Source organism: Rhinoderma darwinii, chromosome 3, assembly GCF_050947455.1.
Source record: "Rhinoderma darwinii isolate aRhiDar2 chromosome 3, aRhiDar2.hap1, whole genome shotgun sequence".
NCBI lineage: Eukaryota > Metazoa > Chordata > Amphibia > Anura > Rhinodermatidae > Rhinoderma > Rhinoderma darwinii.
Window position 1 is genome coordinate 6,356,653 of NC_134689.1, and position 12,726 is coordinate 6,369,378.

Genomic DNA, 12,726 nt, shown 5'->3' on the forward strand with positions numbered 1-12,726 from the left:
AACACTTGACAATTATTTATATACACTTTCACAAATGTAGTAGGACCTTGACCAAAATATTTAAGTCTACAAATGCCAAAATCTACTTTAAAACTGCTACTTTCTAATAATTTTACAGAAAATACACATTCAGGACAAGACATCTATTGATCACTGGCTGCAAGCACCTCATATGGGTACTTCATAGAACCTGGGATATTACTTAATCATTTGAGCCGGACGACTTTATACACCGCCACTTCTAGCAGCCTTACTGAGTTGATAGTCAGACAAATTCTTCAGTTTCAGTGTCTGGGGCACCCACTAGACAGGCTGGTCAAGCCAGCTGCTTGGATTAGTCTTGTATTGAAGAGGACCATTCCACTGACTCAAAAATGGCTCATATCGTGCTTTTACAGAATCGTACACCTATGCATTATTGATTTTTCTATTCTGACTCCTGACAGTCTGAGACTCATATGAGTAACAGATCGGAATCGCAGATGAGCTGTCCCGAACCAATGGGAAGGTGTGGATACCTGTCACTTCTCACAGAGTTCTACAAGTGTAGTCCCCTCATTGTTCAATCACACTCTCAATCACATGCTTAGCCTCCATGAAGCACATATGACAAAAACAAGATCCTAGACAAATTCACTGAGATTCCCCACAGTCCACCAGACTCCAAAGGGACACCCCACAGAGGGAGAGAGTTTACAAATAGTAAGACAATGGCTTACTCACCGCGGTTTTTGTTTCTCCTGTCCTCCAAAGGGTGCTTCCACACTTGTTTTGGATCAGGCAGGGAAGATGGGGGAGTCTCGCTGGGACCTCCAAATTGTTAGTGTAATCCATTATTGACCAATCTGAGTTCTTTTCTTTTAACAGATGTTGTCCAGGACCTCCAAATTTACTACCAGCCGGGAGAAAACTCCACGCAACACAAGTAGGTATACAAGAAGTCTGCTGGGCTGCAAAATGAGCCTTTATTTATACCTTCACACATTTAATTTATACAGATCAACCAATCAGATAATGACAACTTTAGAAAACATCCAACGTTACTTCTAAATATGGTAATGCTTTCCTTCTTAGCTACAAACACATCTGGAATATCTCATGATGTTATTTACATCCTGTCTCTATGTGATGGGGGAAGTTATTCTTTTCAAAAGAATCTTTCATACAGAATTTTAATGATGGGGGAATATATTATTTTAATTGAAAACATTTGACATATCTCTTAAATGGTTTAATGCAGCTATTTTCTTAGCAAATATAAATTTTATATGTATTACTCTCATAGGATTTAGTCCTCATAAGTTACAACTCTGAAGAGAGACCCCTGAGAGGAGAGTCTGTATGTAAGAGTGTGGGGTAGAATTCCCACCTCTTAAAGGGGAATTTGCATTGTCTTTAATGCCTGACTGGTAAATTTGAGTATATGCCAAAGTATGGATTATTTTATTTGTGCACTTTGCCTTTAAGTGCTGGTCTTCTTGTGCTTTCTTCATACGTGGTGTTTCTTGAGAAGACTTGACTGATGTGTGGTTTATGTGGCCAGTAATGGTGCTTATTGATGCTGCTGTACCTTTAATGGTGTTTGTTTGTTTCCCACAGGAATGGTCTGTGCGGCCTGTGTATTTATATTGTGCTGCTGATGTTTAATGTTCTAATGTGTAATGTTATAACAGTTTTTTTCTACTGGTGACATTTTGGTTTTCTCGCTGGTGGCTACATTGTTTTTGTGCCGGGATATATGTCCTTGACAAGATCTTGCTAAATTCATGCTGCGTTCTAACAGCGTCAAGATGAAGCAACGTGCCTATGCCGCGTCCATGTGCTTGGGCCGGTACCTTTTTTAATAAAATGGCTGTGTTCTTGCCAAGTTTGCTTCAGTGTTCGGGTGGAAGAGAAACCTGGCTTTGGAAAGAGAGCTGCTGGAGAGTGAGCTGGAGAGATGCTGAGAAAGCAACCGGCACTGATGTTGGGCCTGAGTCTGTAGGTCCTCAAGTGTGTTGTTTAACCTGGCTGTGAAGAAAGATTCTGCTGGAGAGCGAGAAGTGCAGTGCATAGTGTGCTGGAGAGAGCTGCTGTGCAGAGTGAGCTGGAGAGAGCTGCTGTGCAGAGTGAGCTGGAGAGAGCTGCTGTGCAGAGTGAGCTGGAGAGAGCTGCTGTGCAGAGTGAGCTGGAGAGAGCTGCTGTGCAAAGTGAGCTGAAGAGAGCTGCTGTGCACTGTGAGCTGTGGCCACCTGCTGTAGAAAGTAAGCTGAGAGCGAGAGCTGCTGTGGAGAGTGAGCTGGAGTGCTGCCGGAGGGCGATAGCTTCTGTCGAGAGTGAGCTGGAGTGCTGCTGGAGAGCAAAAGCTGCTGTGGAGATTGAGCTGGAGAACTGCTGAAAAAGTGACAGGCACTTAATCTGTGGGTCGTGGATCGTATTGCAGGTGATGTGTAATTGCCTCCCTGTGTGTGCTGAATCTTGGGAGAAGTGGTGGGTACGGGTAGGAGCCTTCCCACGTATGCAATAGCCAGCAAGGGCAGTAAGCCAATTGCGGCTTGGTAGGCCTGAAATTGCCGGACCACCAACTGTATCAGGAATGAGTGCTCTTGGCTCTGTCTGTAATAGAAGTGAAAGCCATCAGTCGCCTGCCAGAGTCATGTTTAAGTGACTGTGCCTCTCACATTGAGTTTTATTTTACCTCCCGTGGCCGGTTAGCCTAATAAAAATTAGTACCCACAAACCTCCTGTGACGAAGCCCGAGGAATGGGCTGTAACTGGGTCAGCAGGGGGCAGTGTGACCCCTCCATATCACCAAGGGATTTGACTTGGGGCTACTTCAGGCAGCGGAGTCTAAGGAAACCCCAGGTCTTCACCCTTTAACCCCTGCACAGGGATGTGGACTTTGCTGTGGTGGAACCCTACCCCAGGAGTAGTCTCCCCTGGTGACAGCTGACGTAATTAGTAGCAGAGTAGTCTGAAGAGATAAAGGTCAGGGCAGGCTGCGGAGGTTCGTTACAGAAAATGTAGCTATAGATCAGGGCAGGCGGCAGAAATTCATGGTAAACATAGCTGAAGGTCAGGGCAGGCGGCAGGCATGGATGGTCAAACAAAGGCTAAGGTCGGCACACAGTAATTCAAACACTAGACAGCTGGGAAGACTTTGGAACACAAGGAACTCAAGGCAACAAAATTGCTCTGGCAACATGAGTTGGGAGGGGAGGTCATTTACAACTGGGGTGTCTGGAAGAATGGGATTTTGGCACTCACTGGGTCTGAAAGAATGCACCGTATGACCTAGTGGAGAGCGTCGGGGGCTGCCAGACGCCAAACGAGGAGGAAGAGGATGACAGCGTGGACCAGGATGCCGAAGAACAGTAAGTACAGAGCGGCGCAGAGCATAAGCCATAACACCTTCTGTCTTCGTACTATCTTTACCGCAACAACCCTGCAATGGGCTGTACACCACCTAGACCCACCTTACATGTAGAGACTGTACAGACTCTCAAGGGTCTTTCTGCAGTCTGTACAAACTCTCCCCTCAAGGGTCTTTCTGCAGACTGCAGAAAGACCCTGAGAGGAAAGTCTAGAGACTGCAGAGGGACCCCTGAGAGGAGAATCTGCAGAGACTTCAGAGAGAACCTGAGAGAAGAGTCTGCAGAGGCTGCAGAGAGACCCTGAGAGGAGAGTCTGTAGAGACGGCAGAGAGACTACTGAAAGGAAATTCTGTAGAGACCACAGAAAGGCTCTTGAGAGCACTCGCACCAGTGCAAAGATCCCCAGCCAATCTGTATACACCCTGGACTTTAAAAAGGGCTCTTCCCTTCCTCTCCTTGCCTGTGTAATGTTGTGTAAGCCCAAGTTCGTTACTGCAAATGGTTCCTTAGTTGTATCCTGTATCCTGTATTCTCGTACCATGTATCCTGTATCCAATATCCAGTAATTGCATTTGTTCCAGTGCGAAGCCAAGTATGATCTGGGCCAAGTGTCACCTGCGCCATGTGTCACCTTGGCCAAGTGTCACCTTGGCCAAGTGTCATCTGGGCCAAGTGTCATCTAGGCCAAACGTCATCTGGGCCAAGTGTCATCTAGGCCAAGCGTCTGCTTCGCTACGTGTCTGCCAAATCATCTATCCAGGTACTCTTGTCCTAGAGACTGTTATTGACTATAGTTTGGCCAGCTGCTACTCAGCTACGGCGGAGCGGCCTGGTGGGTCCACATACCCCATAGCCGCGACCGTACGCTTAGGCCATGGATCCCGCTGGTCAACTCAAAACCGTGATCCAGCTGATGCAAGTGGACATGCGTGACTGCCGGGCACTCCAAGATCAGCTCTTACAGGCTGTAAACTCCATCATTAACTGTTTGTATCATCCTTCTATTCCACCTCTGGCTGCTATCGCTGCTCCACCACATGCTAGCCCTCAGTCTGTCCTGGGTCTGCAATCTCGCTGCCTCTACCTCCTCGCTACAACAGGGATCCCAAGGCCTGTAGAGGTTTCATTAACCAGTGTACGATCCACTTCAACTTACATGCCCATCTTTTCCCCTCTAATGAGACCAAAGTCTCTTTTGTTATTTCTCTCCTCTCTGGAAAAGTCCTGGCATGGGCGAACCCCATCTTGGAACGAGAGGGTCCGGAATTCTATGATCAGCCACTGCTTTTTGAGACTTTTTGTACAGTGTTGGATGAACTGGGTTAAACATCCTCTGCAGCTGCCTCACTCCTGACTCTTAATCAAGGGGAATCAACAATAGGGGAGTACGCCATCTCCTTCCGTATACTGGCAGCGGAGCTGGTTTGGAATAATGAGGCAACTTTTATGCAGGGACTAGCACCACGTATAAAAGATGAACTAGTGGCTCGTGAGCTTCCCTCTACTTTGGATGCCTTGATAATGCTAGCAATCTGGATCAATATGAGGATCCAGAAGGGCACGTGTGAAGTTCACCAGAAGAAGAGATCTTATCTATTGGCACCTAAGTTTCAAAAACCTTTTCTGCCTTCTACTGTTGTATCTCTGGTGAAGCCAGTGTAAATAGACAGACTCAGATTGTCCGAGCAAAAGCGGCAACACAGATGTTCTTCTGGATTGTGTCTTTACTGTGGTCACAAGGGACATTTTGTGCGTAAATGCCCTCTAAATTCATAAAATTGCCAGTTGATTGGAGAGACAACTCTAGGCAAATCTTCTTCTGCTACTAAATTCTCTCACAGATTGTCTACTCCTGTGTCTATTGTCTCTCCTCGGATGTACCATAGGGCGCCAGTGCGTGCTCATGCCAAACCTTAACGGGCCAGTGCACGCACCAGTGAAATTATCCCCAACCTATCCCTGAGCACCCTGGCCCTTAAATGGATTGCTGCCTCTTTCACGAGTGCCAGAGCATTGTTGTGTCTTTCAGTGTTTGTTCTGCAAAGGTTCCCTAGCTGTATCCTGTATCTGTGTCCGGTGTGTCCGGTGCACATGCCAAGTCAAGTGTTCAAGACGACTTCAGTTTTCAAGTCCAGTGTCTGTGCCAAGTCTAGTGTCCGAGACGACTTCTGTGTTCAAGTCCAGTTATACGTCAAAAGCCTGCTTCCGATAGTCCGGTTCAAGCCAGCTACCCAGGTACTCTCATTCTAGTGTCTGCCATTGACTTTCTGTTTGATAAGCTGCTACAGCGGAGCGGCTAAGTGGGGCCACATACCCCATAGCCATGACAAGGGCTAGTCAGGTTTACCATGAATATGTTTAATATTCCTCTTACCTTAAGGACAATGATTTTTTCTCCTAGACCCCCATGAGAAGATCTATTCACATGCCCTCCCACCGCTTCCATTTTATGGAATTATGTTGATGTTATTTATGAGATTTATTTGCAATTCAACAAAAGTCACAGCTGCTAGTCCACAGTAAAATGAGAGACCGTGTCTACCTGTGGTGAGGCAGGGAAAGGCTAAAGACTGCAGCTGCTAAGGATAGAGAACCAGATTGGTGATGCAGGACTACACGGAGTTGGAAGTGAAGATTGACGATTGCAGTTAGAGCGTCCATGGAGAGAAAAGTATTGAGGCTGCATTGCCAAGTTAAACCAATAACCATGACTATGCCTTTACAGGAGTCAATCTGTGCTCAACGGTTTAAAATAATAAAGTGCAATATAGTCATCTTACAGATCCTGCACCAATCCCCTGCCCCTAGTCTTGTACATCCCCTGCCCCCCATCCCGGAGTCGCCTCTTCACTTTAGACATTGACACTGGCATTTTTCGGGTACTATTTAATGAAGCTGCCAGTTGAGGACCTGTGAGGCGTCTATTTCTCAAACTAGAGACTCTAATGTACTTGTCTTGTTGCTCAGTTGTGCAGCGGGGCCTTCCACTTCTCTTTCTACTCTGGTTAGAGCCTGTTTGTGCTGTCCTCTGAAGGGTGTAGTACACACCGTTGTAGGAAATCTTCAGTTTCTTGGCAATTTCTCGCATGGAATAGCCTTAATTTCTAAGAACAAAAATAGACTGTCGAGTTTCACATGAAAGCTCACTTTTTCGAGCCATTTGGAGAGTTTAATCGAACCCACAAATGTAATGCTCCAGATTCTCAACTAGCTCAAAGGAAGGTCAGTTTTATAGCTCCTCTAAACAGCAAAACTGTTTACAGCGGTGCTAACATAATTGCACAAAGGTTTTCAAGTGTTTTCTAATCATCCATTAGCCTTCTAACACAGTTAGCAAACACAATGTACCATTAGAACACTGGAGTGATGGTTGCTGGAAATGGGCCGCTATACTCCTATGTAGATATTGCATTAAAAACCAGACGTTTGCAGCTAGAATAGTAATTTACCATATTAACAATGTATAGAGTGTATTTCTGATTAATTTAATGTTATCTTCATTGAAAAAAACTGTGCTTTTCTTTCAAAAATAAGGAAATTTCTAAGTGACCCTAAACTTTTGAACGGTAGTGTAAATCAACAGGCAAAGGGATTTTTTTTTTTAAAATGTGGTAAAAACCTGACTTTTTTTCGAATCTGCCAAAAAATTAATCCCAGACTGGCTAGGTGGGCCTTGTTTTTTTTGTTGTTTTTTTTACAAGATTTGACTTCATTGTAACCTACAGACCCGGGTCTAAAAATGTCAGGGCCAACGCATTATCCTGTAGATTTTGTTCCTCACAGGTCCCCGACTTTCATCCTGACCTATTTTATCTAAGGGGATAGTGGTTTCTGCAATATCATCCGATCTTACAACTGGAATTAAAGAATGTCAACAACTTTCTCCGCAAACTTTTCCTGCTGGGAAGTTGTTTGCACCTCCTCAGTTCAGATTTCATTTGCTCAATGAGTTATATGATTCTGTTTTGTGTGGTCATCCAGGGATAAATGCTACTAAAAAATTTATCTCACGGCTCTATTGGTGGCCGTCCTTGTCTCGGGTTGTGAGTTCCTATGTTTCTGCTTGCGATGTTTGCGCTCGTGCGAAGACTCCTCAAACTCATCCTATGGGTAAACTGCTGCCATTGCCTGTTCCACAGAAACCTTTGTCTCCCCTGTCCATGGATTTCATCACTGATTTACCTCCCTCTGAAGGGAAAACTGTCATTTGGGTTGTGGTGGACCGTTTTAGTAAAATGTGTCATTCCATTCCTTTGCCTCAACTCCCTGATTCCAAAACCTTGTCTAAACTATTTATCGATCAAGTGGTTAGTCTGCATGGTATTCCAGAAAATACTGTCACTGATAGAGGTGTACAATTTGTGGCCAGCTTCTGGAGAGCTTTCTGTAAAAAACTTGGTGTACAGTTATCATTCTCTTCTGCATTCCACCCTGAGAGTAATGGTAAAACTGAATGTTTTAATCAAACCTTGGAACAATATCTTAAGTGTTATATTGCTGATAACCAAACGGAATGGGTCTCATACCTTCCTTTAGCGCAATTTCCTATAAATAATCGCCACCATGTTTCTCTTCGCCGTTTTTTGGCAATTATGGCTTTCATCCTCGTTTTGGTTCATTTTCCACCTCTTCTAGTGATAACCCTGAGGTGGAAGTTGAATCAAATAAACTGTGCACAGTTTGGGCTCAGGTTCAATTTAACCTGAAGAACTCCCAAGTTATTCAAAAGAAAAATACGAATAAAAAACTTACTGTGGGTCCTGTATTTTGTGTTGGTCTAAAAGTTTAGCTTTCTACGAAAAATCTGCGACTGAACATGCCTTCTCGTAAGTTTACCCCTAGATGTATTGGCTCATATGAAATTATTGAATTTATTAACGCTGTGTCGTTTCGTCCTGCTCTTCCTGCATTCTTTAGGATTCATAATGTATTTCATAAATCTCTCCTAAAAAATTGTTTTCCCATCATCTAGTCCACTCAAGAAACCTCCTCCTCCTGTTCATATAGAGGGAGATAAGGAGTTTGAGGTTCAGGGAATTGTGGATTCTAGAAGGGTGAGGGGTACTCTACAGCATTTGGTGCACTGGAAGGGGTATGGACCAGAGGAACGTACTTGGGTCCCTGTCCATTCAGTACACGCCAGTCGTTTGGTAAAAAATGTTCACTTGAAGTTTCCTTTGAAACCTAGGCCAAGGCTTAAGGGTCCAGAGGCCCCTAGTAGAAGGGGGGTGGTACTGTTAGGAAAACACCTGTTCCCTTAAGGTCGCTATGACAACCTGTCTAGCTTCTGGGCAGTTCTTCTTTTGTTTTGAGCCTATCTCTCTTCTCTGTCTTTCTGCCAATCTATTGTGGGCTTGTATTTATATCTATCTCTTCCCACCTGTATGTGCTTGTGAATCTTCCTGTTTCCTGATCAAGCTCCTAACTGCTCCTGCATTTCTGATTTCTGGACCTCCTGTATACCGACCTCGGCTTGTCTCTCGTTAACCCTCTGCCTACTGATTCTTTTTATCCGCTCCCGACTGTTTTTGACCGTGGCTTGTCTGATTACCTTTGCTCTCTGGACTTTTAGTTGACCTTCTGGCTGTCTGGTTTCCAGCTCGGGTTTGTCTGCATTGCACCTCTTTTCCAAAACTTCAATCTGTTAAGACAACCTGGGTTCTAAGCAGCAAAATCCATCCCACCTCTGACTTTGGCGAACACCTTAGTGTCATCTTAGATTCTGTTGACTAGAGTGGTTACGAATTAAAGGTTGTGGGTTTACGTGCACGCTGCCTCCCAACAGACTTCAGCAGCTTTAAGGTATCGCTCCACTTGCATTGACATAACACCAGCCCAGTTCTGGAACAGCACTCTTTGGACAGATGAAACTAAGATCAACCTGTACCACTGAAAAAAGCCAAACTTACTCACAATGGCAGATACACACACCAACCCACATGAGGATGCAGACAGACTACAATGCTACAGGTAGATCAACCTGTACCAGAATGATGGGAGGAAAAAAGTATGGAGAAGGCTTGGAACGGCTCATAATCCAAAGCCACCACATCCTCTGTAAAACATGGTGGAGGCAGTGTGATGGCATGGGCATGCATGGCTGCAAAAGGCACTGGGTCACTAGTGTTTATTGATGATGTGTCTGAAGACAGAAGCAGACGAAAAAATTCTGAAGTGTTCAGGGATTTTTTGCTCAGATTCAACCAAATGCAGCAAGGTTGATTGGATGTCACTTCAGAGTACAGAAGGACAATGACCCAAAACATACTGTGAAAGCAACCCAGGAGATTTTTAAGGCAAAGAAGTGGAATATTCTGCAATGGCCGAGTTACCAGATCTCAACCCGATCGAGCTGCATTTCACTTGGTTAAGACAAATCTTAAGGCAGAAAGACCCACAAACAAGCAACAACTGAAGACAGCTGCAGTAAAGGCCAGGCAAAGCCTCACAAAGGAGGAAACCAGCGTCTGGTGATGTCCATGGGTTCCAGACTTCAGTCATTGCCTGTAAAGCATTCTCTACAAAGTATTAAAAAAAAAACATTTCATTTATGATAATGTTAATTTGTCCAATTACTTTTGAGCCCCTGAAATGAGGAGGCTGTGTACAAAAATGGTGGAAATTCCTAAATGTTTCATAGGATAAATTTGTTCAACCCCTTGAATTAAACCTGAAAGTCTAAACTTCAATTGCATCTCAGATGTTTAATTTTAAATCCAATGTGGTGGCATGCGGAGCCCAAATCATGAAGATTGTGTCACTGTCCAAATAATTCTGGACTTAACTGCATCTCTATGGTGAAATGATAATATGGATAGTTTTAGAAGTCTGGCTAGTATTCTCAGGGAATATAACTGTCCTAAAAAAATATTGCAGCAGTGTACTGTGCACAACTAATTTAGTCCACCCATATAGCTCTTGGTCCTCTGCCAGATCAAGTTTAAAAATTCTGGTCTAGAGGGGCGTGGGCTCACACTTACCATAAAGGCCATGACTCCTTGTACACTTAATTCACCCCTGCTTTCAGTCAGGACATAATATATATGTTCTTGGCAGTCAAAAGATTAAGTTGTTTGATGAGATCCTCGGTATCACTGAGCCTGTGGTTAAACCCAGATTTGCACATTCAGCCACACCCGTTCTGGTAAAACTGGATGACACCGAATTGGTGTTTGTTGGAGAATTTTACCTTCCTTTCCTTCTTCTGCTGTAGCGATGGCGTCTGCTGGTCTGAGAGAGGAGCTGGGATGTTCCATCTGTCTGAGCCTTTATACAGATCCTCTAACCCTGAGATGTGGACACAACTTCTGCCGGGTCTGTATTGATCAGGTCCTGAATACAAAGGATGGGTCTGGAGTTTATTCCTGTCCTGAATGTAGAGCAGAGTTTCAGGAGCGTCCTGCACTGCAGAGGAACATAACTCTGTGTAACGTGGTGGAGAATATCCAGTCTACTCAGCCACATCAGGACGAAACCAAGATCTTCTGCAATTACTGTATTGACGCTCCTGTACCTGCTGTTAAATCCTGTCGGCTGTGTGATGCTTCTCTCTGCGATAATCACCTGAGAGTTCACAGCAAGGCAGCAGAGCACATCCTAACTGAACCCAGCACTTCCCTGGAGAACAGAAAGTGTTCCGTCCATAAGAAGATCCTGGAATATTACTGCCCTGAGGATGCTGCATGTATCGGTGTGTCCTGTAGTTTGGCCGGAGAACATCAGGGTCATCAGGTAGAGATGCTGGATGAGGCCGCTGAGAAGAAGAAGGAGAAACTGAAAGATGTTCTGCAGAAACTGAGCACAAAGAGAGAGAAGACTGAGGAAAGAGTCCAGAGTCTGGAGGAGCGCAGGAGAAAAACTCAAGAAAAAGCAGCGGGAGAAGAAGAGAAAGTCACTGCCCTGTTTATAGACATCAGGAGACGGGTGGACGACCTGGAGAAGAGGGTCCGGAGTAAGATCTCCAGGCAGGAAGAGCAGGTGTCACTGTCCGATGTGATCCAGAAGCTGGAAATAAAGAAGGTTGAGCTGTCCAGGAAGATGAGGGACATTGAGGAACTGTGTAACATGACTGATCCACTGACTGTCCTACAGGGACCAGACACAGGTGACTTGTGTGATCCTGAGGAGGGGGAAGGGGATGAGGACACGGGTGACTTGTGTGATCCTGAGGAGGGGGGAGGGGATGAGGACACGGGGGGACATGATGGGGGTGATCGGGGTGTGGAGTGGATCTCGCACATATCACACACATTATCTGATATAATACGAGATATAAATGTAATCTTCTCTATGCAGGATCCTGCAGACATATTACTGGATGTAAACACAGCTGATAATTTTCTTCTTATCTCAGATGACCTGAAAATGGCAACCTGTGCAGATATAGAGCAGAATCGTCCAGAAACAGAAGAGAGATTCCAGGATAATTGTCAGGTGATAAGCAGCAGGAGATTTTCCTCAGGGCGACATTACTGGGATGTGGAGATCAGGAGTTTAAAAGTGTGGATGGTCGGGATGTGTTACCCCAGTATAGACAGGTTCGGGTATGATTCGTACTTTGACCATAATAGCAAGGCCTGGAGTTTATGTGGAGGGCTGGGGTGTAAATATCCGTGTTCAGTGGCACATGACTATAAAGATATCGATATACCTCACCATATCTCCAGTTATAGGTTCAGGATATATCTGGATTATGAGGCCGGGCAGCTGTCCTTTTATGAGCTATGTGACCCCATCAGACACTTACACACCTTCACTGCCACCTTCACCGAGCCCCTTCATGCCGCATTCTGTGTATGTGGTGGTTATATAAAGATATTAGGGGGGAGCAGCAGCTGTGTGGAAACCATCATCGAAGGACAAATCTGCCCAGAGACTGGTGACATCACAGGGGAACAAAATCTGATTGGTGAATCATTCAGCCAGTAGGATGCAGCAGTGGGTGGGGCTACAGTTGAACTCTTCCTGTTTTCTCCAGATAATGCACACGACTGCGCCCATTATCACAGTCTGTGGACAGTCAACCGCATTTGCGGACCGTGCTCCCATTATAAAGTATGAGAGCGCGGCCCGTAAAATAAAAAAATAGGACATGTCCTGTTTTTTACTAAAGGTTCCGATGGCACAGACACCTTCCCATAAGTATACGGAAAGGTGTCCCTCGGCCATAGAAATGAATAGGTCCGTAATACCGCACCGTAATCACGGACTAAATCTACGGTCGTGTGCATGGGGCCTAACCAGGGGCGTAAATAAAGAAGACTGGGCCCCATAGCAAACTTTTGACTGGGCCCCCCTTCGTTGGGTGCCACACACCGCACCCCCTTGTAGATAGTGCCTCCCTGTAGATTCTGCCACACAGCACCCCCTTGTA

At 45.1% G+C, this 12,726-nt stretch overlaps 1 protein-coding gene across 1 annotated transcript; it reads left to right on the top strand.

The window, feature by feature from the left end:
- The first annotated feature begins 10,568 nt into the window (after positions 1-10,568).
- Positions 10,569-12,332, top strand: LOC142748626 (E3 ubiquitin-protein ligase TRIM21-like). The gene has a single exon (XM_075855762.1). It carries the CDS (start codon positions 10,569-10,571, stop codon positions 12,279-12,281), a length of 1,713 nt encoding a protein of 570 aa, XP_075711877.1. The 3' UTR covers positions 12,282-12,332.
- Positions 12,333-12,726: the final 394 nt, after the last annotated feature.

What these genes read in the sequence shown, in the direction of transcription:
- LOC142748626 (XM_075855762.1), top strand. Translation starts at nt 10,569, where the DNA reads ATGGCGTCTGCTGGTCTGAGAGAGGAGCTGGGATGTTCCATCTGTCTG.